This window comes from Parambassis ranga, chromosome 10 (genome assembly GCF_900634625.1).
Source record: "Parambassis ranga chromosome 10, fParRan2.1, whole genome shotgun sequence".
Taxonomy (NCBI): domain Eukaryota; kingdom Metazoa; phylum Chordata; class Actinopteri; family Ambassidae; genus Parambassis; species Parambassis ranga.
In genome coordinates, this window is record NC_041031.1 from 16,161,067 (window position 1) to 16,187,893 (window position 26,827).

The window sequence follows — 26,827 nt, forward strand, 5'->3', positions numbered from 1 at the left end:
CCCAAATCTGCCTCCGCTGAGAGTTCTTGTATTGTTATTAATCTTTTGCTGCGAGCCCTTTCAGACCTCTGTCAGCAGCTTTACGAGAGAATACATGGCACCAGACATTTGGGGGTGGGTGGTGGGGCTCGGGGTCAAATAGCTGCAGTAAATGTAGATGTGATTTCAACACCGTTTTTAAACTGCAGGTCTAACTGCAGACTTACTTTATGCTTCTTAACTCACTATTCAGACTATTAGGATATAATTATGTATAATATTCATAATGAGTTAATTTGTAAAAATTAGTACAGACAAGGATAACATTACTGTACACCACACACTGTAGATTCCCATAGGAAGAACATCATGATGTATTACTGGCAGAATTCACATCATGCCACTCTTCATTAATTCTAAATATAAGCGGGCTGTTTAATGTCTGCCCAGCACAAACAGCTCTCCCTCCCTCTTGCAGTGGTTCTTTCCTGCACTCAGCATCTCGCTCCAGCAGCGGACACGAGGACTTGTACGACCACCGCAACGCGCAACAGAAGGCACTCTCTCTCTCTTTCTCACACACACACCGGACCATACAGCGCACAGGACAACTTTCCCTCACAATATTACGCATGGCTTTGTCTTTGCGCAAAAGCGCGACTGAATAACCAGCGTCTTGCAAGGAACTGATGGGATACTAAGACATTCAAAGACAGCAGAAAGACTTTCAGGAGGTTATTCTCTTTGCGCAAATAATGATCTCCAAATGCAGACCAGGATATTCAACTATTGCCGCGTAATTATCCCGCTGTAGGTGTAACCCAACGACGCAGAACCTGACATTCTAATTTCACACAGAAATGGATCTGTGGGGAGTTTATCTGTTTCATCTCATAACTTTGGGTGAGTAACTTGTTTTTTTTTATTTTAAATGACATTAACAAAGTGTTAACTGTATGCAGTGTGTGTCAGAAAACAGAGCAACCGGCTCCACTCGTGGTTTAATTAACAATCTGACTCATTAGTTTATCGTCCGTTCCCAGACTGAGCCGTTGGGATATGGCCGGTGCTTTTTAAATGGTACAGTAAAAACATGACTTAAATTATTTAACATTGAGTCAAGAATATAAATTGCAGCTTTGCGCACATGCTTATGTGCGCTTGTGTACGCGCCTGAGGCGTGTGTGTCTGTAAGCTTACGGTGTGCGCGCCGACGTGCTTCTACAGGAATCGGTGTGAAGGGGACAGCTTGGCTGTCGTATGTTGTTTTAACTTCTGCACCTGTGAATACACTGAAAGTGATCGCTTTATTGTTCCCCCCTCCAAAGTGACTATTGGCAGGAGTATATCAGTCACTGAGGTGCCTGCTCTCTGTGTAATTGAATGACGCTGAAATATTGATTTTTTTTTTTTTTTTTGGTCAAACATCCACAGACTTAGAGGTTGCTGCGTGCTGTTGGCTCTGTCAGTCTCTGTCACTGTATATAAATGCGTCAATCTAAACCCTTCTATCATTATGACTGTGCAAACTAATAAGATTACATTTGCAAAAAGAGTGCATCATTCTCATTTTAACTGACAGCAGCTTTTCTGCTCAGCAATGACAGGACTGTGCATGGCATCTTCCTGCTTTATCCATTATTAATATCCTGTCTGGAGGTCTTCATTAGAGAACAGTTTGCTTTCTGAATCAGCCTGTAATAACCTTTTAGGGATACAAGCACATTATTTGGCTGGAATTGATGGTTCAGGAATAGAAAGATTTTAAATCATATTAAATAAACCTGCAGACTTGCGTTTTGCTGAATATTAATTTTTTAAAAAGTAGATATATTCACAATAAATTATTGATTTATTTGCTAAAGTTGCTGATTAGCCATCTGCTAAAATAAATTAGCCCAGACCAAGCTGTGAAAGGTCAGAAACTACAGCCTGTTTGGATGACTCAACTGGGCAGTTTGAAACATCCAGGGATTGTAGAAAGAAAAAGAAAAATCACACATTACCCAGCTCTTCCAGCAACTCCAAATACACCTGCAAGCCAACAAGAAAGGCTCTCAGAATGACCCCACTTTGGCACCGTGTAAACACAGGCAGTATTTCCCAGCAGGGAGTCAGGGTATTAGAAGTGGGCATTGTTTGATTATTTCTCATCATTTGTTGCTTTTTCTTTGTCTAGTGAACTCAGATAAGAGCAGTGAAAGATTTTGTGCTACCTACACATCAGTGCAGAGTCAGAGCATGTTCACTTTTCTTCAAAAGAAAATCAAGGTAAACCTGAGTGTCAGAGACACAGAGACATTCTGTACAGCTCTTTCACAGTAGACACCCACTAATATGGGTGATGTCTAACAGACATTCATTCCTTTCACCCTGTCATGTCTAAGTATGACTTCTGCAACTCTTTACCTTTACAGTCACAGATCATATCTGTCTCTCCTCAGCTAGCATGAAAACATCTTTTAGAAACCATTTTTCTGCTAATCAGACACCTGCAAGCATTTTAACAGACCAAATAACTAATAAACAGCACAAATTAGACCGTCCACACCAGTAAATGATCTTAAGCAAATTCTTTAAGGCCACTTGTTTATTACACGGAGCTACATGTCCTCCTGTGGCTGTCCCCATTTGAAATCTGCTCATTATTGTAGCTAAGAACATGGCCAGCCTGTCCTCACCAAGAAAACATAACACGAGGTCAATATTTCAGTCCTTGAAACCAGAACATGGGGACAGGGACTTGTCGCGATGATAGCTGAAAATAGTGACTACAGAAATGGTTGGTTTTCCTTGTGAAATATGTTTACTGTTTACTGAATTTATGTGTTTTTTAGATTATCCTTACCCCAACCCCTTAGCCCGTTTTCAACACCTAACTTTAAACTGTGGTTTTTATGCCAAATCCACTGCGAAACGAACCGTGGGTGAAAAGAAACCTAACATTTGGTAGAAACAAAACAGCTTGTGGTGTCAGGGAGATTTGAACCCTAGACTCCTAAATGAGTTGTATGCATTGCATACAACCTGCCTCCTAACACTTTACCAACTTTACAGGCTGTATTGGTTCCAAGATTGGATGACTCTGGATAGGAGAAGATTTCTGCATAAAATATGTTGTGAAAGTCTATTTTTATTATCCTAGTTTTCAATGGTTTGTAAAATCTTGTTCATAAACTCACTGCAGCTCTGAAATGATCAGGTTTGGTTGGCTGGCCTGAACCGTGATGATGAAACTTGAACTGTGATGATGTTCAGCCAGGTCCTGCAGGTTCTTAGGGAGACATTAATCTAGCACAGGGTCAGTTTATGCATTCAGAGGAGTTCTAGAGTTCAAACTGAATCACTGTTGCCTCCACTGTTATGGAAAATAAATATGAATCCCAGGCAAGAAGCTTGACTGTCCAAGCTTTGATCTTATCTGCATGATAAATGCATGCTGCAGCTCACTTTGACAGATCCACACTGAAGTTTAAAATTATATAGAATTAAGCACAATTGTGCAGTGTAAGTCTTTTTATTGGGGGTTAGATAAGCCTTTGCAGTATTAACTTGAAATTGCAAAAAAAAAAAAAAAAGAACTACAGTCACATCACAACCATTTCATATCAAAGTGCAAATCCCAATTGCAGGACAAAGTGATGGCATTTAACATTAATAGGTCAAAATGAAAGCGTAAGGAGTGATCTCCACAGACATTTACACTAGTAATGGTTCCAGCGGAAAACTACAGCAGCAGCTGGCAAGGGGAATATAATCATGATCACTCCTCTACCAATTTAAATAGTTGTGATTACAGCCCGGTAGCTTTTTTAGTTGATCTTTAGAGCTATTCAGGGTATAAGATCAACTATATTTAACCTCCGTCCATGTTCAGAGCACCCATCTTCAGCTATATTCTTTTATTTAATGATTTTGACACTGTGGGATATGACCTGTGTGTTTAATGGAGACAGATAAGTACTGCCAAGCCTGCTATTACCCAGCATATTGGCTGGCCTCTTGTGGGGGGATTTATCATGAATCTCATTTAAAGCAGGTAGCACCCATGGCCAAGAGACAGCCCATCACATGCTCATGCTTTCTTCATGTGGTATGATACTGTAGGTCAGCCGCTTACTTTGTCAGTAAAATGGTGAGATCAGACAGCCTACACTGAGACATTAATAATGCTTTAACATAGAAACCCCACCTATGATATAAGATGGATTTGACCCTTCACACTCATTGTTTGTCAGGGTTAAACACCTGGTCATCACAGTTAGAGATGTAATTGGAAAGCTCAGCAGCACAGTAGATCAACTGATCTCTCAGTGTGTAGAGTGGCGTTCATCACATAACTAGCTTTTAGCTGTTGAAATCTAATGTTATCTAGCTAGGCTTAGCTAGTAGCAAGGGAAGGTAAAAACTATAAACTTAGAATAGATAGAATATAAAGGAGGTGATGCCAATAATGAAGAGACTGAATAATGATTACACTTTATTTGAGCTTGGGGTCAATTAGTGAGCTGTTACTATCCCATTGCAAACTAGTCTGTGTTTCCATAGCTATTGTATTTAAGGGTATGTTATCAATGGAAGCCATGACCTCACACAAGTAAAAAGCAGAAGAAAGATGGCAGGTCGAAGTTGTTACTCCATTACTCAGTCTTTAACTTTCTAACAGTAGAATATGACATCCCCACCTAAACTTATAGTCACAGGAATGAACTTTTTGGCCTCTGAACCAGAACCTGTTGGTGTGTGGACTGAGAGCTGTATTTGTGTTATTCCCAAAATTGAATTGTTTTTTTTGGTATCGATATAAGTTTCGAGAGAGAGTAGCTACTTTACTTTCTTAATTCTTTGAAACACATGGCCTTTTCCACTGTGTAATTTGTTGCTAATTGTAGAGAAATGTAGCCTGGTTCCAGCCCTCATTGCCACAGAGTGTTCAATGATTCAAATCAATGAGGTGAAACAAAATGGCATGTACTCAGTTACTGCTTAATTTTTTACAGTCCGTTTCCCTCTGTGATTATTTCAGCCAAACACAGAAAATGTGAATCACAGTATGCATGCATGCTTTCTATGGGACTGTATTACAGTACAACCAGCTAAATCAACAGTTATGGAGAACACGTTTCCATTTCTAGGTTATGTCTGTGGAGATTAAGTTAACATTTGAAGCACTTCTCATGCACATCCACTAAGACATCCACTTAGACTTTATTCCACGGCTGTATAGACTGCATTACTTTTAACAGGGTGCACTGCACAAATAAAGCATGGCTGTTTGCTGTCCATTTTCCTGTGGCTAAAAATTCTGGATACCTGCAAAACTGACAACAAATGTTGTTTAGGTATTTTTCTTAACTCTTAATAATGATTTCACTTCCTGGAATTTGTTGCGTCATGTGATGACTCATCCTGCACCAGGGTGTGTATAATTATTTTGCGTCCAGAAATATGGAGAAACACTACAACAACACTACACTGTTATTTCATGGGATCTTTAATCTAAATTTAACCAGGTTATCTGCAGGCTGGGAGAGCAGTGAACTCCAGCCAGGATCTATTAATTCATGAGTATCAAAAAGAAAAGCATAACTAGATAACTTGTTATTGTGATGCCAACCAGGTAGAAAATAAAAATAAACATAAAGAGCGTGTCCTAAGAGCAGCTGATTATGCTGATGATACGTTGTGTTGCATCTCCTGAACCTCATGGGCCACAGAATATAAAAGGATATGAGTTTTCCCATCTAGCCGCTATCAATACACTTGAGGAGCAGTCATTTGCCAGCAGAGCAGGGAGTTAAAAGCTTCTGAGACAGAATGGCTGTTACACTTTTCCTGTGAGCTGCTTTTGTTCTACAGCCATTCTTACAGCCTTTGTATTTAATTATTAAGTTTTTGAAATTTGCTGTTGAGCTGGCACATTGCTATTCATCTGATGTCAGCCAGCCTCTCTGCCCTTTAATGCTGACATTATTCAATTTCTCACATAATCATCTGCCTACAATATTAAACTAAGATAACTTTAAACAGTACATAAAATTTAACAGTGGAAATGTCTAAACGTCTGAGACAGCCTGTGACACCAACAGAGCCTGCTGAGCGAGGGTTCAAGCCAAAGACGTGATGTATGTGGGTGAAAAATAAATGAGTCTGAGTTTAACACTCTAATCAAATATTGTAGTAGACTGCCTCCAGTTAACTAATCACTGAATGTGTTTACATTTTGAGATTCATTATTTAAGACATTTCCAGGAGGAAATAACAGGTAAATGAACCTTTGACAAACCTGTCAAATACTGTATCATTTGTCTCATTATCATTTAATGACATTTTAATGGGCCTTGAAAGTGTCTGCAGTAAATATTTTTTTATAACACTTGATCAAGAACTAATAACATCTGTGTCGGAAATGTTAGAAATGCAATTATTGGAATGACTATATAGGTAACCCTCATCAAATTGTTTGGTCTTTGAAAATAAGAAAATGTTTGGTGAACATACTGTATTAGAATAAGAGACAGTAAATAACTATAAACAATGTCAGTGATTTCACCATAGGTTTCTGTTTTGAGTCCACAGTTTCCCGCAGCGCTGTATAGTTCAGTCGGTCGCCTTGACAACAAATGCCCCCGCGCTTTGCCTTATCACAAATTTGTCCATATTGTTGGCTAAATCACCCTCTATGCTAGTTTTATCAGCAAGTTGCGATCCAGCAGTTTTTCTGACATTAATATGCAATACGTTGAGTAGTCATTAGCAAATCAATGACTAGTTTAGGCTGGCACATGTGGGTGCTCGGCAATCTCTGTGGGTGTTTCCAGATACGCTTCACCTGACTTGCGGTAAAGATGCACAACATAAACACGTGACAAAGGTAAACCTCACAAATCTTCAACAAGCCTCCTCCATTTTCTTGGCTACTATGGTGACGAGCTTATTTACTTATTTACATGACCGCAGTTAGTATTGCGAACACCAGCCACTGGGTGGTCAGAATGTAACATCCACTGAAGGCTGTGTTGAACTTCCATCACACAGGCAGTAAGCAGTACTCAACTGCACCTAGGGTCGCACTTACTATTCTTTGTATATACAATATACATGATGATGTAAACTATAAAGCATTTATTAAATGTCTTTTCAGTTTACAGAAATCTGTGAAAATGCTCATAAAACAACAGCTTATAGTTGTCTTATAATAACGTTCCCCTTTCTATTGACTTTTATTGACTCTAAACTGAACACACAGTGGCTGCTGTAAAGCAAAGTATTTTCTTTGTTGGATTGTATCAGGGTCATGCAACAGCAACCACTGACAAAGGTTTTGCCAAGAAACCCTGGTGCGGTTAAAGTTGGAGGAACAAACATAGCTCATGGTTAAACGCTTTGTGTGGTCGTAAATCAATCTTCTTTAAGGCACATTTTGTTTTGTTTGATTTAAAGGTTTTTCTTTTAATGTTGAGCAAGCAGTTTCTCCCAATCACTGGATAAGCTGTTGTGGGTTCAGTGAAATAGAACATTTTGTGCAAACACACTGCAAACAGCAACAGAAAGATGATTCTGCATAAAGCTCAGATATATACTGATAATACGTCACATCTCTTTACCCACTGCTCAGTGCTCTTTTATCTGACTGTCACAACATTGCCCTCAATTATCTTTTTGGGTCAGTGATGGAGAAGGTCTGTTTCTGAACTAAATGTAATAGGGCACCCTCCATTGCTCAAGTACGCAAGTGAGACAGGGAAGCACCCAACACTGACTGTCAGGTAGGAGAGAAAAGCATCAGCATTCATTTTTCAAATGTGGGTGACAGTGATGTACTGTATTCACAGAACAAGGTTCCTTCAATCTGCCTGTTCAATGAAAACTGCTGAGGATTACAAAGTTTAGAAATAAAGGGTGAAAACGATACAGCACTTCTTGCAGAACTGATCAGACTAAAAAGCTGCATCTCCCTACTCAATTTGACCTGTAAAGAAATTGGCTCTGAGGTTATAGACATACAGTGGCTTCTAAGGGCCAAACAGAGGCTCATTAACTCGGTCTGTCAGCAGTTATCCAGATAGAAAGACTGTTACAGACAAGTAGGCACAGCCCCATTGTGACACATTTTCAAATGGAGAGCTTAAGCTCCACTTCCTGGCTTCGTCTTGTATTTCTGGGACACTGCTAAACCTATTTGGGGTGAGTGAAGTTTCATGAAGATAAATTGAAGTGAATCTTGGAAGAATACACCAGACAAAGGTCCAAGGACATACTTTACTTTTTTTGGTCTCCTGTTTGGTCTTCAGTTAAGTTGAAAGTTATCCTACCTGGTTTTTACATTTGTGTGTCATCACAAATATTTTATAGTTTTAGTAAGATTCAGAGACATGTAATCCTTTTAACAATGCATGAATGAAGATAACATGGACTTCTTAGTGACAGTGCTCCCTCCTATTTCAGTATAATAACCTTGAGTCAATTTTAAACACTTTTTTTTATTAAATCCAGTTTTCATCTTTGACTTTCTGCACCACAAAGAGTGCAAAAAGTGAAAAGATAAACCCATCTAGTGCTTTGTTTTTATTTCCAAAGAGGAATGACAGATGCTGATATTTATCTATTTCCTTTCAATGCTACCTGCAATAAAAAGATACGGTCTCATACAGTTGTCATCTTGTTGGATGTGCAGCAGTATTTAACCCTCTAGTAAAGGTTGAAACCCCCACAGTATATAACTACGAACAAAGCTCATCCATTGGTTACTGAAGAGCTGTTTGAGTCTCTGTGGGAGGCTCTAGTCATCACCATGTTGGCACGGTCACAGTCCGCTTAAACTTGTATTACAGGCAAAGAGGTGGAGAGGAAGCAGGTGGAAGCAGGAAGCTTGTGCTGTGAGTCGGCACACACCTGTCACTCAAAGTGGACATGCACACAATCGTACATAAATCATCATAAAATAAATAAAAATAATAAAACGAGTGAGTTGTAAAAATATATTCACCATACAGGTCTCATAACAGGGAACTAGAGACCATAAAGAGGCTGCAGGGTGAAGGGCAATTTTTAAGATTTCCACATGAGCTTCATTTTTGAGCCCTGGGGGTTGCAGCTTGGTTGAATCAAAGTATCATGCAAAATCTGTCTTAAAACCTACAGTGCATACTTTACAGTGAGGAAAATAAGTATTTGAACACCCTGCTATTTTGCAAGTTCTTCCAATTAGAAATCATGGAGGGGTCTGAAATTTACATCGTAGGTGCATGTCCACTGTGAGAGAAAAAAAAAAAAAATCCAGAAGTCACAATGTATGATTTTTAACTATTTATTTGTATGATACAGCTGCAAATGACAATGACCTGAAAAGAGCTGGGACCACTGTTTCCAAGGTTACTGTTGGTAATGCACTAAGACGTCATGGTTTGAAAGCATGCATGGCAAGGAAGGTTCCCCCGCTTAAATCAGCACGTCAAGGCCCGTCTTAAGTTTGGCGATGACCATTTGGATGATCATGGGAGAAAGTCATGTGGTCAGATGAAACCAAAATCAAACTTTTGGGTTTTAATTCGACTGACCGTGTTTGGAGGAAGAAGAATGATGAGTACCATCAACATCAACACATCCCTACTGTGAAGCATGGGGGTGGTAGCATCATGTTCTGGGGGTGTTTTTCTGCACATGCAGGGCGACTGCACTGTATTAAGGAGAGGATGACCAGGGCTATGTATTATGAGAGTTTGGGGAACAACCTCCTTCCCTCAGTCAGAGCATTAAAGATGGGTTGAGATGGGTCTTCCAACATGACAATGAGCCGAAGCACACAGCCAGGAAAACCCAGGAGTGGCTCTGTAAGAAGCATATCAAGGTTCTGGCGTGGCCTAGCCAGTCTCCAGACCTAAACCCAATAGAAAATCTTTGGAGGGAGCTCAAACTCCGTGTTTCTCAGCGACAGTCCAGAAACCTGACAGATCTAGAGAAGATCTGTGTGGAGGAGTGGGCCAAAATCCCTCCTGCAGTGTGTGCACAACTGGTGAAGGACTACAGGAACTGTTTGGCCTCTGTAATTGTTAGGAAAGGCTACGGTACCATTGATTTTCTCAGGTGTTCAAATACTCATTTGCAGCTGTATCATACAAATACATAGTTAAAAAATGCATGCACCTACGATGAAAATTTAAGACCCCTCCATGATTTCTAAGTGGGAGAACTTGCAAAATAGCAGGGTGTTCAAATACTTATTTTCCTCACTGTATATATGTCATGCCTGTGAACCGTCAGGTATTTAATCACAGATTATAGCGTAACACACAACTGTAACACACAACTGCTTCCTTAGACAGTGGAATAAAAGCTAAAATAACTGAGCTAGGACCTTAATAGATATGTGAATATGGTCAACTTTTATTATGCACCAGCTGATTACCTTTAAACTGTGCAAAGATTTGAAACAAGTTAGGCCTTGAATTTGTCCTCACCCTTGATTGCTTTATCGTTTAGACTGAAAATTTTCTTTTCCACCTAGAGCTCCAGAAACTTCATGACTGATAGCTAAAAACTCCATCATATCCTCTGCTCTCTGTTCATCACCATGATCACAGTCTTTGGCAAACCCGCCATTACTGGTTAATGCAAAATCCATTGCTGCAATTGTGCAAATGCAGGACCAGCAGATCTCAGATATAAAACTATAAAAAAAAAATATATGCTTTAGAATGATTTAAATGGCACCAGCAGGCTTAATCAGCATTGTGTGTACTCATTTGGAAAGGGCTGTAATGTAACTAATTCTTTCCATAAACACTGGCCAATTATATTGTCCCATAATTTTAAAAATAAGTGAAAACACAGAGAAAATACGTTTATTATCCAAACTCAAAGCCAGAAAGGGAGGACTGCTTGCAAATGATGGATGCAGCTGCCGTCTATCATTGTGGTCCCAAAACAGGTCCCACGACAGGCAGGATGAATGAGCTCACTAACTGAACTATTTGATATCTGTAGCTGTGCATATGTACTATGGGCTATATGACTGCTATTATTCAATTAAAAAAAGCGCAGCCTCAGACTTTATAGTATTTAATTACTGTTTCATTGTTTGTTTACATGCTCGGGCAAGTGAATTACACTGCAGTTCAGCCAGCAAATGGAACAGTTTCTTATCAGCGTTCCCAGACTAGGCCATATACCAGCTGAGCTATGGCACCAAACAGTTTTTCACAGAAATTAATTCAGCATCTTTTATGCCTAGGAGGATCTGTTCCGTTAATCAAATCAGCAAAATCAGTTTGTGGCCTCGTTGTAGCCACAATAAAAAGGAATGACTGGAAATGCTTGTTTGCATGTTAGAAATTGAATTATTGTCTAGACCAAGAAATATTAAATACAGGAAATGGCACAACAGGAGCACACTCTATAGTAGCAGCAATCCATGGCACCCAGGCCATGTTCTCTCACTCAAAGTACATCCTCAGTAGGATAATCAAGCTGTTTATAATCAATAGAACAACTTCTGAGTTGTTGTTTAGAAAAGGACATCTGTTCTGGATATATTTTATTCCGCAAAGACTCCTCCTTGGGTGATGAGTCAACCTATGCTCTGCATCCCTGTTGTGTGGAGATGGTAGAGGTTGGACTGGAGTGGTGCTCAATTCCTCCAGTGTTCCAGGAAGGGAAACATGCCATTACCAAAGCAGCAGACAGGAACCGGCTGGAGGGCACCTGTCTGTGTGAGCTGCAGTGGATTTACAGCATCTGCTCTGTGCAAGAGAGGATGCCACCTCCGTTCACCACTACTTGATTAATCATATTTGGCACAGCGGCGACACAGCCAACAGATTTCATATTGTGTATTTAAGCCTCAGGACTGTTTAGTTTTTTTCCCACATTTGTTAGATCAGAGTTGTTTCTATATGTTCACTTGTGGGTAGAAAACTGAATAAGGATGTTAAATGGTCAAAGCTTTCTTAGACACAGCCACACTTCACGTGTCTCATTAATGGGCAGCGTGTGACGAGATGCTGGCCTCATTTGTGGAGGCCTTTGACTCTGTCACCGCCCTGTAGATCCAAAACCCTTCCCTCTCCATGCCTTGTTAGGCCTAATTAATTGGATCAAGAGAGTGCCACTAAGCGTTTGACAGCTCTCTGTGAGTGATAACTGTGAAACCAGAGCCACATTCCCATGTATATGCCCCTGGAGAAGAATCACTCCGTATTAGGTCCATTGACTCTTTGCCACAAACTTCCTGGGGGATTCAACCCTGCTGCTGTGATAAGACGCAGGGAGGCCAGGCCTGCTGCAGCGGGTTTACTCTGGCAGCAATCCATGACAAATATAACTCTTTTACAGCTTATGTAGTAGATTAATATTGTTTATGTGTTAATTTACATTTGTTCCATATGTTCCCCGTCTTAATGACCTTTTACTTTTCGATATTTCAAAACTTTAAGGCACTAATGTGTGTATGGGAATGAGTGCTTTAAATTCATCAGCGATCATCTATTTAACATTTAATGATGATGATTGAGGTTTCACGGTGACGATGGTCTACAGGTACATGTAATAAATTAGTGGAATAGGCCCGGTTAATAGCCACAGCTGTGGGTGTAATGGGTATGAGTAATGACAGCTGTTGCGATGCTGCTAGAGAACCTCACAGATGTGACACAATCTATCATCTTTCTTCTTTATTGTCATTCTCACTGACACGTCTAATGAGTGGCAGAGTGGGCACGAGTAAAAAAGATGTTTTTATGATGCCCTTACATTCATTTATAGCAAACTGTGGGAGTGGAAATAAAGCCTGTGCACAAGTGTTCTTTTCAACAATAACTGGGCTCTATAAATCCAAGTTGTGACTATATATAGCTTCTTATATGTTTATATAAATAAAATGCATATTTGCAGTTTTTTTAATATATTTTATATGATGAAAACTAAAAACTGAAACTGTTGCATCTGACATCTCCTTTAAAATTTCATTAAAAGAAATGGGTTTTTTGTGGGCATTTTGTGATTCATATGCAAAAACTGTATTATAGAAATATATTGAGCTCAATCACTGTGAAACTACTTTGATACTATTAATCTACTAAGAAGCTGAGATTGTGATATTACGGGTGGAAAATTCTTTGGCTGAATGACCTGCTCATTACTGGTGCGAAGCATGCTCAGCAGAGGACGGAGAAGCAGAGAGGTCTCAGCTCGTACTTTTTCTGCCGCATTGTTACCACTTTTTTTGGATGCTGATCCACTGCCCTGCAGTTCACATGGTCTGCATCGTTATGAGACACAGCTTGATATCGCTAACAGAAGCACACGTACAGGTTGTGGAATAGGAATGAAACCACGTTAGAAGGCGAGGGAGGATGTTGTCTGTATGGCTTAGCAGTATACTGGGTACTTTAATATATGCCCTTTGAACCTGGTAGGAACACCTGTTACAGAAGCAACACATGGGGATGTTGACAGAACTAAAGGTCATACAAAAGTTGGTGCTTTCTTCAATTATCACAAAGCAAACCACAATTCTGGGTCTGAGAAGACAAGGCAGTTTGAGAATAAATTTCTAAATATCTTTTAAAGTCTGTACAAATGATGAAGGATCACACACACTAAACTTCTAGGACTAATTGCAATCAGAAGCATTGCCACAGTTCAAGCCTCTTGATAAAAATAATGCTGATGTCTTACTTTATGACATTTCATATAATGAAATCATAACAGAGCAACCTTTTGGGAGGTGACACCACTGAAGTCAGCCTGACATTTTCAAGTGTGAACATTGCAAATTTAGAAAAACTTCTAATTACCGTTCTCATGTGCTTGTACTTCTCCGTTGATATATTCTGTAGTCACATTGCTTCCATTTTCAGTTCTAAAACCTCCAGCCTCAAGTGTTTGTTTTAATGTGACACTAAACATACATGTTTTGAACAGATTAACACACCAGGAGACCTTGAACAGGCTGCTGGGAGGTGACACAAACTGCATTCAGTATGTGCCAGCCTTGGCAGTCTTGGTATTCAGGGACAAAGGAAAGCAATCTATGCGATTATCATACAAATGGTAATGCAGCATGCTGTAACTGAACCATGTAACCCACTGTTAGTTAATAATTTCAGAATCTTTACCTAAGAAGTCTTTCATTTATCGTCGTTCCTAACTGCAAAGTCTTTTGTCCCCTTCATTTGCTGTAAGCCCTTTATAATGTAGACGCACACATGATGTGGGTCTATTCAATTCAACAAAGCTTTCACAGGGTAATCTCTGGTTGTCACTCCTAACTGAGGCACCTCATCTGCAGTTCAGTTCCAACTAAAGGTTTAAAATGATACTAAAATACATCTGATCATTACCAAACAACAGTTTCACCTTTCTCTCAAATTCTTGCTCTCATTTTTCCTCTCACTGTCTACCAGCAGGTGGTTAAAGGACATTTAGAAGCCAGTTCATCAAAAGCAGTGCCTGCATTTAGACAGAACAGAGGGCGGTCAGTTGATTCAGGAAGTAATTTTCTCACATTGAATTCCAAAAATGTTCTTTTTTACAGAAAGCAGTAAATTACCATCTAACTTTCAGCCTTTTAGCAGAGAACATACAAGAAAAATTTAAACATTTATTGTTAAATCTGATGTCTTCTGGTTGGTCTTCTGATTTACTGATTCATTCATATTTGTCATTATGAGCCTTTTGTCTGCATGACATAAAAGAGACTTTCATGGAGACACTGCTGAGCCCTGAGCATCATTCTATTTTGAAACACTGGGGTGGCTCTGTAGTTTGGACAGGACTGATACGTTTTTAGGTCACTATTTGTCACAAAGACATAACACAGATGACAATTTACACACAAATTCTACATTTTATTTTGGGGGGGGGTTATTTTAGTTGTGTTGAAGTATGGACAGAGATAAAAAAGTTTGTTTTAAAGCTCATTTTTGAAACATATTTGTGTAGATGTGATTTTACTGGTGCGATGAGGGACGCTTTGCAACTCTATTCAGACACCACTGACGCCTGTGTTAGTCTGAATGAGGTAAAAGGCAGAACCCCCCCCCCTGAAAAACAGGAGCACAGCTGCAAAATATATCAGTCAGTGATGTTGGTTTGGTATGATGGATGTGAGGAGATATTTGCTATGAAAGCTCTCTCTTTAACTATCACTTAGAGGAAAAATCTGTTGCCACATTTCAAAGTCTTTGCCATCAAAATCCTGACACTTGCTTTATGTTGGGTGTACTTCCAGTATGTTTGGAGCCATTCTCTTCATGTATGTTTTTCCAAAACCCATTTTGTTAAAATGTTGTGGGCTGAACTGAAGCTGTGTATCTTGCAGCAGCAGCAGTTGTGAATTCATAAAAGCTCTATAATGAAGTGAATTTTGATTACAGTCCAACACTGTGTTGGCATAACAAGCAAGAGATTGATAGAATTACAGTACTTGTTATTATATTTTGTTTTTGCGGACAGTTGTATTTATTTTAATGGTTTCGTGAATATACAGCTTGTTAGTCAGTCAATTCATCATTACTTTTTCAGAAACATCGTTAATGAAGCCACTACATTCAATTATACTGTAGCTTCAGTCCTGCTAGCTATAATCCAGACTGTCTGTTCGACTGAGTAACGATGAGTTTCAGAGCTGAAATTAATTAGGACATTGTTATGGTTTATTGCCAATGGAAGTTAAATTAAAGTGAAAAAGGAAAAATGTAATCATCTTAAACAAAGTGATTTTGTTCTTCAAACTGTGACAGAAATGCTTAATGAGTTTCTGTTAGAATGATGGGTGGCTCTGTCTGTCACTCAGTGTTTCTGTTTACAAAAACAGAGGATTAATGTGTAGAAAGATTTGAAGTGAAAAACTGTTAAATTGTCAGAAAACAATATAAAAAAATATTCAGAAAACAAATTCAATCTTGTAATAGTACTGATGAATGATCCCTGGAGAAGCACCGTGCATTGAAAAAGCACAATATTGATAAAATAAGTTGATTAGCTGCCTGTCAAAGCTCCTCGAGAAGCATGAAGGGCTACATGGTATGAATCACTTCTCTGACATGTTAATGAGGAGGGAAGGCTTCACTGTCATCCAATCCTGTATGTATTCCTAGTACTTTTAGACCTCAGCATCTGATTGTAATTCATTTATCACTAACACTGTTGTAAACATGACTGACAGCTCTGAAGATGACAAATAGCTGCCCAGTTTTAAGGAATGACTTTCACATATCCTTTGCAATCATGTTCAGAAACTCCAGCTATGACAAACTGGCCTGTTCAGATGCATTAGTTAAAGAAGGTTCTGCTTGTTTGGCAGCAGCCAGAATCAGAGATAGGGGTTTCTTAATACCTAAGTCTATGTTGTCTGAAGGTTTGTGCTCCTTTTGATCTATAGGCTTTGCCTTTTGGTGTCTGATCCCTTTGTGACCTTTTATTTGAAGCTTTAGGAACCCCAGCAAAGTCCTGTAACTCAGCTACTGCAGATCACTGTCTCCCTAAGGGCCCCCCAATGATTGGCAGTCCTCTGCTCCAGAGATTACAATAATAATAAGGTTACCATCCGGTAATGCTGACCCATGTTCACTTATTGTCATCTTAATGCTCTAGGGGAATGATTTGCACTGAGGATCTTTCATAGAGAGGTTTGAATGTTACACAGCTCATCCTCACCCTTAAGGTAACTAAAATAACCAGTGTTAACCTGGCCTTTCACCCTCCTGCAGACATGTTAATAAGTGCATGTAAAAAATATAAATGTGTGACAATGGCAGCCAAAAATGGCAGAGAATTATTACATATGTCTCATAATGTTGTGAAAGAGTCTGTTTCATACAGTGGTAAACTGTATGCAACAAAGAAAAGATTTATATAAATTTGACAATACCTGTAAATATTTGCAGCACAAGCAAATACAGAAGAATAACGCATATTGTTACAACACGAGCAAATGCCAGACTATTTGATCTGGCAGGCTAATAAGCAAAAAGATAAACCATGATAAATGCCAGGATAAACACACTATACCAATTTCAAACACCACTGAGAAGCAGACCTAAAATTCTATATTTACAAATAATTTAACAGCAACAGTGAAGAGATGAAAACAGTTTCTTAATTTGCTCATCTTTTGTTTTGTGAAATTTCAATGTGTCACTATTGCTTAAACCTGATCCATCATCTTGTCCTTTAGACTAAACTGCCGTCAAATTCTCTTATTTCTATGGCGAGGAAGAACCAGGAGACACAAACCTCCTGGGTGAAACACTGAAACTCGGACTACTATAGCAATACTACTTTATATGCTGTCAGTGGCAATGCTGTTGTTATCTAATAGAGCATTGCTTTGTACCATGCAACACACTACACATGGTACAGCTTACAGATTTATTGCCTTAGCACACTTCACGCTATCCAAATTGCTACAATGCAACTCTTTATCACAACAGCAGCAAGCAAAGGCAATCAGCTGAAAAGCTGCGTCTCAAGATTCATGTGTGAACTCATTCCAGTTGCTGCATAACACCCCACCAGACGTGTCTCAAGGACTGGAGACATGCTGGGAGTCTGAGCAACACAGAGGACAGAGGGCTATTACGGAGTCTCATCAGTGAAAGTGTCCATCAATCACTGTACTGGAATGCGAGGCTCCGCCCTCATCCTGTAATGACTCTTGAGTGACAGGCACAGCTGGCAGGTATTATGGCCTTGCCAAAACATCAGACCTGACAGACGGTTAACACTTCATCACTGTGTTGAGACGCCACTGACTGGCACTGTTATGTAAACATTTTCCTCTGACTTATGAAGAGGTTGAAAATGGGATGCAGCATTTGTAGTTATTTATGTTTCCTTGTGTTGTTAGTTATTAGTTATTTGTTATTTAGATACTTCTGCCATGGCTTCACTTTTTAACCTGGGGGCCATGCCAATATGTCACTGGCAGCGGGAGGAATTCTCAGCTGGTTGAAATCTGCAACCTCACTGCTCAGTGTCAATAAATCCTATAGACTGCTCCTTTAAAAATGCCAACAGACTGAATCCTTTCAGTAATGGTCTAATCATAGATTTGGTACAGTACTATAAAACAGGCATGGTCATGGTCAAACACAAAGAGCTGTACATGTAACTGAGGTGATAGTGATGATCAGCATTTAAAGAGATCTTTGTTGTCATTTTTAATCAATTTAAATAAAACAAAATGCATGCCTGGCCATTTAGCTTACATGCAGTAAGTGTTACTTCGAAGAAGCATTAAGCTACAACTATGCAAAATAACAAATTAAACATACAATGGAAGCTACCACGGTCCATATCATATGTTTTTCAAGCCTTTTTAAAAGCCAAGCAGACAAACAAGTCATCAACAACCAGTATGTTAGTGTGTTGCCTCAAAAATAATAACATTTCAACTGTAACCCTAAATACAGTGTAGGACAGAACTATGTGAATATACAGTAACACAGTCCTGTAGCAGAATTTTAACTGTGGAACTTAAATTGTAGATGTGGTGGCTTCTTAAAAAAAAAACAAGACTGCAGCTTATCATTGATGAGAGACAAAGACAATGAAGTTAGATGCTGCTGGGGTGTGGTCTCTCAAAATACTTAAAAAAAATTTTTTTAGGTGTATGCTAAAATTAAATGTTAATTGAAAAAAGCTAAATCTGTCACCCATTACTAATGCACTCCAGCGATGTTCTATCTAAAAAAACAAATCACAGTGGTGACAAGATTATTAGCAATCCGAACCAGACTGCTGTGTATTTATCAGGCATTTCTGTTACACAATCAAGATAAGACTGGGAGCCATCTTAGCTGTGACAGACACATTTTTTAATGAATCAGATCAGTATGAGCTCTGTGCACTGCCCCTTTTTTATTTGAGAAGAACCATCATTTGTATGCCCCGGCTGGCTGGCACAGGTCCTGTTCAAGCGCTGCAGACAGCCAGCACTTTCACACTGAGAGAAAAACACGATGCGTCACACTCTCTCCCTCTCCGCGAGCAAAGGACGATATGCTGATAAGTTAATTGCAACCATTACCCACCCATAATCAATGCACTCATGTCATCATTTCTAAGCGAAGATAAAGCAGGCTTTGTTGTGTGACATTGAGGCTGAACTTGACAAGACTTTCTACCGACATACCGATTGCCGCACACACACCTTCACTCCTGCCCCTAAAGAATCACAGCGTGTATTTTACTCACATCGAGGAAAATCATTTTAATTTAACTTTTCCAAGTCTGTCTGACGGAAACTGTTTTGCATATCAAAAGAAAGCCTTTTTAATAATTTTCCTTCTCATTAACAGTTACAACTTGGATCTCATCAAAGTGACAATCTATCCAATGCTGCACATTTCTGGAAATTTCCCCACAATTTATAGGCTTAACAATTAAAGCCATTGTTATCTGCCACCCTAGCGTCTCTGCAGAAGCTGTGTAATTACTGATTTTTGTAAATTTGCAAATGAGAACACTGAAAGTAACACAATATAACTGACTGAAAAGAATTAGAAGGACAATACGTTTGTGTTGTGGTTGTTTTGGTGTGGAGAGAAACCATACCCTCAGTCTTCCTGAGGTGTTCATAATTGTCTGCACTGCTGTCTGTCTACATGCTTTCCTGTCTTTCTATCATCAGAGAGAAAGAACTGACACCTGTTAACTCTTTGTTTCAACAAAATGACTGACAGGCTGTGATCAGTGTTCCAGGTAGCACATTTGCCTGCTGCTTAATTATGTCTCACCAATAGAGTGAGCCTAATCCAACTGAGCCTTTGTCCTGCAGTCTTTCTGATAGCTCAATAGAAACAAAACTGTGGATTTGTAGTTGTGTTTGTGTGAGTCCGCAGGTAGGTGGTGTTACACCGGCTTTAATGTTGGCATCAAGCCCATCAAGCCCGCCACTGATGAAAGCCGTTGGAAACCACCTGAGGAGGATCAGTTAAAGTTTCTGCAGAACACACTTGTTGGTGGAGTATACTGTTCATTGTGTTTCACTTCAGTAATGATAACTAGCCAAAGACCAGCTTTAGACCATTAGAAAAAAAAATGTGGGTGTCGACAACACATACTGTCCCTTTTCACATATCTATGACATTGATCATCAATAATAAAGAGGCAGTTGACTATATGTGTAAGCTTATGGCACTCATGTTGAATGAAGGCATTCATGTAACTAGACCAGCACTATTTTTTATTAGAATAATGTGTTTAGATTCCAGCCCTCCTCCTACTTTCAGTTTCTATATTTTTTTTCTAAATACAATCAGAAATGTTTTGAGCTTGTTAGCAGGTGTTTGTCAGTCTGTGGACATATTTTGTCAAAACGATGGCATCACAACCATGTGTGACTCATTGCACTGGAATGTAGATCATATCATAATGAAGGCAGAGCAGGAAGATCAGTCTGAGAACATGGTGTGATTCTATCATTAGGTTGTGGATCAACAGACTGCAAGGCGGCCTGATTAATTGGCTGGTATTTTGGTAACTTGGATGTCTCCAAGCACCATGTTTGTTTAACGGAGTTGTCTTGATGACCCAAACATAGTGCTTAGTGCTAATGCAGAGGTGCTAAGTGTGTTTTGCCATTAAAGTCAGTTTAGAGGTTTCCCTTAAAAAAAAGTATGGTGTAAGTATGGTCTATTTGCATCCATGTTGCTCCACCAGCTAGAAACTAATGATTAACTAACTAATGAATAATTTCTTTTTAAAATGTGTTTAAGGTTATGGGGTGTTTAAAGCAATGATGTCGTGGAACCTCTTGCTCCTTGGTGAAAATGTGCAGCGGTATATGACTGACCTCCTGTTTTTTTGTGCAGACTTTTGTTGCTTTATCGTTCCATGATCAAATTGTGTTGGGTGATCCCCGAATACGTCACCAATATTTTGTTTTGATAGCTTGAAATGTGTTGTTACTACATGCAGGAGGTCATTCAATTCATATGTTATTTATACGCTATGCTGATATCTATTTTTTTAAGCCACACTCAGACTGGGAAGACAAACTTTGTTGATCAGATTGTGTCAAAGCAATTATATATCCCCTACACATCTCCTGCATGTTGGCTTTCTCCTCACAGTTACCCTGTGGCAATGAGCGTAGTTCATCCTGGCAGTGACACGATTTCATGTGACTTTAACAAAATGCCTTAGCCTGAGTCCAGTTAAAGCAGGATAGAGCTCCATTAATGTCATAAATTACTTAATGAGCCTTTAAATCCCAAACTCATTTATCTCCGATGTCCCTGTGCAAACATGGCCTCAAGGTCTAAAACTTGCACCTTTTCACAAAGGGATCGCACATCAAGAACACACATATATGTGTGTTCTTGATGTGCATATATATGTGTGTTCTTGATGTGCGATCCCTTTGTGAAAAGGTGCAAGTATTAGAGGTGGACTTGTGTATATATACACAAGTCCACCTCTAATACTCAGGTCATAATCTGAACAGCCGAACAAACTTCAAAATGAGAAGAATTTTTGCAGCTGCGCTGGTAGGTTTTCCAGCATCTAGCCCTGGGATCAAACTGACATCGATGCTCACTTGAAACAACGAATCAGGACCTGAATAACAACCACCATCTTTGGTGTGTTCAGGTATAATCTTTTGTTTATGATTCTCTTCCTTCACTCAGCAGATCTTGTATTATGGAATCAATTTATATGATTTTTTTAAACTGCATTGTGGGAACGTAACATTTTAAAGTGAAAAAAAGAGTGAAATAATAGTGGTTAAAAAGAGCATGTCTGTTACTACACATTTATTTCAACATAAGCATTTTGGGCAACAAGCAGTATAATTAGTAAGAGGCTGTGTAACTATTTATTATCAATTTATTATTGTTCCATATAAAGAAATTATTTGACAGTGTCTGTAGTGTTTGTGGAAACAAAAAACAGTGTGAGCCGTCAGCTTATAGACAGAAGAACCTTCTTGTTTCAGGATGAAACTGAGGTAAAGCAATAATAAAGGTACTGATGTTGTATCTGATGCTATCTAGAGTCACCAGTTACATGCATTTGTTGATTAAAGACACTTCATCAAATGAATTGACAATTGTTAGAGCAACATCTGTGGTGACTTCTGTAAAAACAAAACAATCATTTGCTTTTAAACTTTGCCTAATGTACTGCACGAATTCACTTTTTAAACAGTCACATCAGGGCCTGTGGCTTTGTAAAAACACACCTGGTTCTTAAAACCTCTAGCCCAGTGGCGTAGGAAGCATTAAAAATGTGGGGGGGACACCTTCTGTGGGTGGGTGGTGAAAAAAAGTACATCAGTATATTATGAAATATAATATAATAATATGAAGTAGTTGCGATTTCCTGTGGATTTTAACAGGTTGTTAAACTATTTTACCTACAGAAGTAAACACTTAATGACTATTTCAGAGACAGATTCAACAAAAACTCGGTGACAAACAGAAACTAATTCCAAGTGAAACAACAGTTTTGTCAAACATACTGGTGCTACTACACTAACAGCCTCCATATCTGAGGCCTTCTCTCATTTACAGAGACAAAAAACTGGCAAATCCCATAGAAAAATGAACCAAACTGCTTAATGCAGATAATACTGAAACACTAAAAATACTAACTTACAAAAAGATGCATGTCTTTATCTTTATTTGCTTATAAAACTGCTCAATTCACAACATGGATGTGTTTATAATGATGCACTGCCTCATCTGCTACATCAGTGTTTCCCTGTTCATATAATGCTCCACTGTGTCCTGACGGTCCATCACATGTATTTTATTCTTGCTGATAAGAATAGGAGCAGGTGGCTATGTGCATTGGCTCGGCGAGGCTGAAGCTGCAGGCTAACAGGAGCTAACCTGGCCTCATTACAATATGGGTTAATGCTGAAAACAACTCTAACTCTCCGTGTCTTTGTTAGAATCTCCTCATGTCCATTGTGTGTGGGGAGGGAGCAGAAAAGGCAACAACATGTCGTCAGACAAATAATACCGTCTACTGTAACTGACAGTAAACAGCAGCTTCCTCCCAACTTTTCTAAGTTGATTTAACATCAACCTAACCTGGGGCCATGTGACAAACAGTCAGGCTTCAGCATGAGCTGGACTTTGTGGGATGTCACTGACGTTACCTCCTCCAGCTTCGACCAGCACTGACGGTTCTCTTTACGGTGTTTTACGCTCGCTTGAAGAAAGCCACTGGCTTTGTTAGGTCCGTTACTATAGTAACGGTATTGCAGCGCTGTGGTAACCAGGAAAACATGGAGTGGATGAGGTTATTCTCTTATGAACCAAGTGGAACGGAGTTTTTCACGAGCAATCAAAACAGCGTTAGGTGGAGTTTCCTACTCACTAAATGTGGGGGGGTCCAAACGGGCCGTTTTAAAATGTGGGGGGGGGCACGTCCCAGACGTCCCAGATTGCATTTTCTCACCAAGAAAAGTTGAAAACACTCACTGGTGAAAAAAAATCAACTGAATGGATGATTGCTGTAAGAAGATTGAAAAAAAAAGTGAACATGTTCTGCTTAAAGTACGAGTGCTTCTCTTTTCAAAACTTTGAAGCTAAGTAGCTGTTTTTTCTCCCTAGGTCTTTATGTGCCATTTGTTTGATGTCTTCAAGAAGCATAAGAGGAGCTGACATTGCTTTATTCTGAATGTAGATGGATATTTTCCTGTATCATTTAGCCAAATTCAATTTTCTCTACTTTGATGTCTGAAATTGCTAATTTTGTGCCATAAAAGCAAATAATATTACCTCATAAAATGCTGCACATCACAAAACATAACAGAAAAACACAGGACACACCTTTGCTTAGATCATTTGTACAAAGATAATTTACATTCACCTACGGAAATCTTTAGATCCTAGATGTCATCACTGACGTGGCAGCCAAGCTATAAGAGGTGCATACAGATAAATGACTTCTGATCAATGGATTCAAATAGGATGTGTACGTATTTTGAACGTCGTTCTCTCTCATTTAGCTCAAGTAATTATCTTAGAGCAACACATATAGTCTAAAAAGGACAATACATATATGATTAAAGGCTATGTAACATTCCTGAGTGTCTGAAGATGTAAAGAGATTAGTAAACAATTAATGAAAATGCTGCACCGTCAACTTGCTAAACATAATGAGCATTGCCCTTCTCTCAAATCAGACACACATTACTGCTGCTGCTGCGTGATCCTTACAGGTGTTTAATTAACTGCATAAAGCGTTGAGCTGCTCTCTTATCAAACACAGTCTCAGTAAGATTTTTTTTTAAACACATATCAGCATCATCATTAGCAGTTATGCATAGAGGAAGCTCACATCTCCCCATATGGCTGTGTTAAATATGAAATTGTTATTACTGAAGAACAGGCCATTACTATGCATAACAAGCTCTAGCTATAGACACTGTTATGATATCCAGGGTAGATATCCAGCTGAAAACTCAATGTTTTGTGTAAAATCATGGTTATCTTTTCACTAAATGTTTAATATAATTTAATGATAATGACCAGCTCAGGGTTAGGGTTGGGCGATATTGGCAAAGAAATTAATCACGATTAATTGTGGCATTTAGCCGATAACGATTAATTTGACGATTAATTGATAAAAATTGAACTTACATGTTTTTGACTCTAAATCACCACATTGTTCTAAAATGATACTGACAAATCATCAGTCAAGTTAACTACGGTACTTACCTTAACTCCAGTCAGAGTTCATTCTTTTAATACGAGCAACCATCCAGTTACTATGGCAACAACCAACGCTCCACGCTTCACACCTAATGCATGTCGCGTGTGCGGCACTATATACTACAGCTGTAGCCGGCGTTGTGGCCTCGTCGCGCTTTCTTCGGCTTTCTTCTACTCCGGCTTATGGTAACAGAACCTGTTAGGAGTACGTCGCGCACAAAAATGCGTCATCATGACGAGCACTAATCGCCGATCGCCAATCGGTGACAGTTTTTCTGACGATTAATTGCACACGATACGATTTTGCACAAGCCTACTCAGGGTATATTATCCCTTTCTACTGTAATGTTGGACAGTTTAGCATGTGGATCAATGGGGACTGGTGCACCTTTGTAGCCAGGCTAAACCTTCTTTCTATTTCAGCTGACATGTTTTAAAAGCTATTGATGTATTTGGAGACATCTGTATGTGTGTGCCATTGCCAACTAAAGATAGATCACTGGTCTGTAAGATGTAGACATTACAGGCTTTAATGGATATGTTTAAGTATAGATATGATCACCAAACTGCTCACTCAACATACTGATACAGCCTCTGTAGCTCCTCTCCCTTCATCTCAGCACAAACATGTACCAAACTCCAATAGCCACAGCACAGGAAAACTGCAGTTGCCCTGGTTTCATGCCTGCAGGAGCCATAACTCTGTTACACTAATGGTTTTCTATAATGTTGTTGTTCTCACTTGAATTTGAGGCAGATACTTTAATCTAGCAAACTAAGATCATTTACAAATTTGTGCAGCAATGCATCTCCTCACAGCTTTGCAGGTATATAGAAGTGAAGGTAACATTCACTCTGACTTCATTAAGTTTCATTTTCCGTTTTATCTCTCCTGAAGTGGACCATTAAGTCGGCACGCAAGGGTAACTGATCAGCTAATCTGCTCATGATTTATGTGGCAGGGAAACTGAGGACTTAACTGAGCCTCAGAACACATTGATTACTGACATGGTTAATTGGCTAAAGCTACTGGTACACTGAGACGAGCTTATTGGAAATGTCAAATCAAGCGGCTCATTTGCATTCATGATGTATGGTGTCTATTCCAGCTTCTGCCCAGGCAGCACAAACTGACACACATACTGTAGAGGAAGGGTTTGGGATTTCAGCCTTAATTTTGCACTGACTGACCATCTGTCATTCCACGACATTGATCCTGGAACTTTCTTTCCCCCTGCCATAGCATCCACATGTCTGTATTGGATACACTTAGATGACATGAGCTGAATAGAGAATGAGAGTTTGCATAACTCCTGATGTGAGTGAGGTTCAACATATCTGTGGGGTTTGCATATAGATCCAGCTTTGGAAGGATAATTGATGGTGCTGACAGAATTCCTGAGTATGCATGTACAGTAGGGCTGTGCAAAAAAGCCTTCACATCACATCGATACTCTGTCCGGCCGTTATGAGGTAGTGTAGCTTCCCTGGCCAGTGCAATGTGCAATCTTTTGTCTTGTCAGATCAAAAGTGATGCAAGTGAATGATTGAAATGAAAGAACAGCAGCACCGCCATCTTTCATAGAGTCTCCCATACAGTTAAGTAAGTGGGCACGCACAGTTTTGTGTTGTATCATGTTTTGGCTGAACTCCCCCGTGCATGACACATACAGCAGAGGAGAGTTATAAACGTGTGATCATGTAGAGACAGAAATGATGTGATGTCGTAAATATGATAACACAAAGCTGTTTAATTTGTGTAATAAAAGAACAAAGTATAGACCTGTTAGCTTCGACCAGCCGCTCTGCAACTATTTACTCAATATGAAAGGTGAGTCTTATTTGATGATGAGGAATATCACGCATATTAAGTAGCCATGTGCTTATGTTGTGTTCACTAAAATCAATATATTTGTTTGGACTGTTTTTAATAATTATGGCTACATTTAAGTTAATAGCGAGAGATTTAATTTTGTACTTATAGAACAAGAAGTTTGCTGAACAGTTGGTGGCCTAGTGGAGATGTATTTAATTTGGTTATATTGTAGTTTGTATTGCCCTTTGTCTCAGCAGATAGATGATCCTTTTAATTAATATTTAGAGTCATTACATTGATGATTATCATGATGCATACCTGAACCAAACTTTCCTGTCACACTTCTACAACAGTG

General features: G+C 39.2%; 1 protein-coding gene across 1 annotated transcript in view; it reads left to right on the plus strand.

The window, feature by feature from the left end:
* Window positions 1–578: 578 nt before the first annotated feature.
* gfra4b (GDNF family receptor alpha 4b) overlaps window positions 579–26,827 on the plus strand; it is a 37,034-nt gene continuing 10,785 nt past the window's right edge. The window contains exon 1 of the mRNA XM_028416445.1: window positions 579–882. Within this exon, the coding sequence (XP_028272246.1) occupies window positions 840–882 (43 nt within the window). The 5' untranslated portion in view covers window positions 579–839. The remainder of the gene's footprint in view (window positions 883–26,827) is intronic.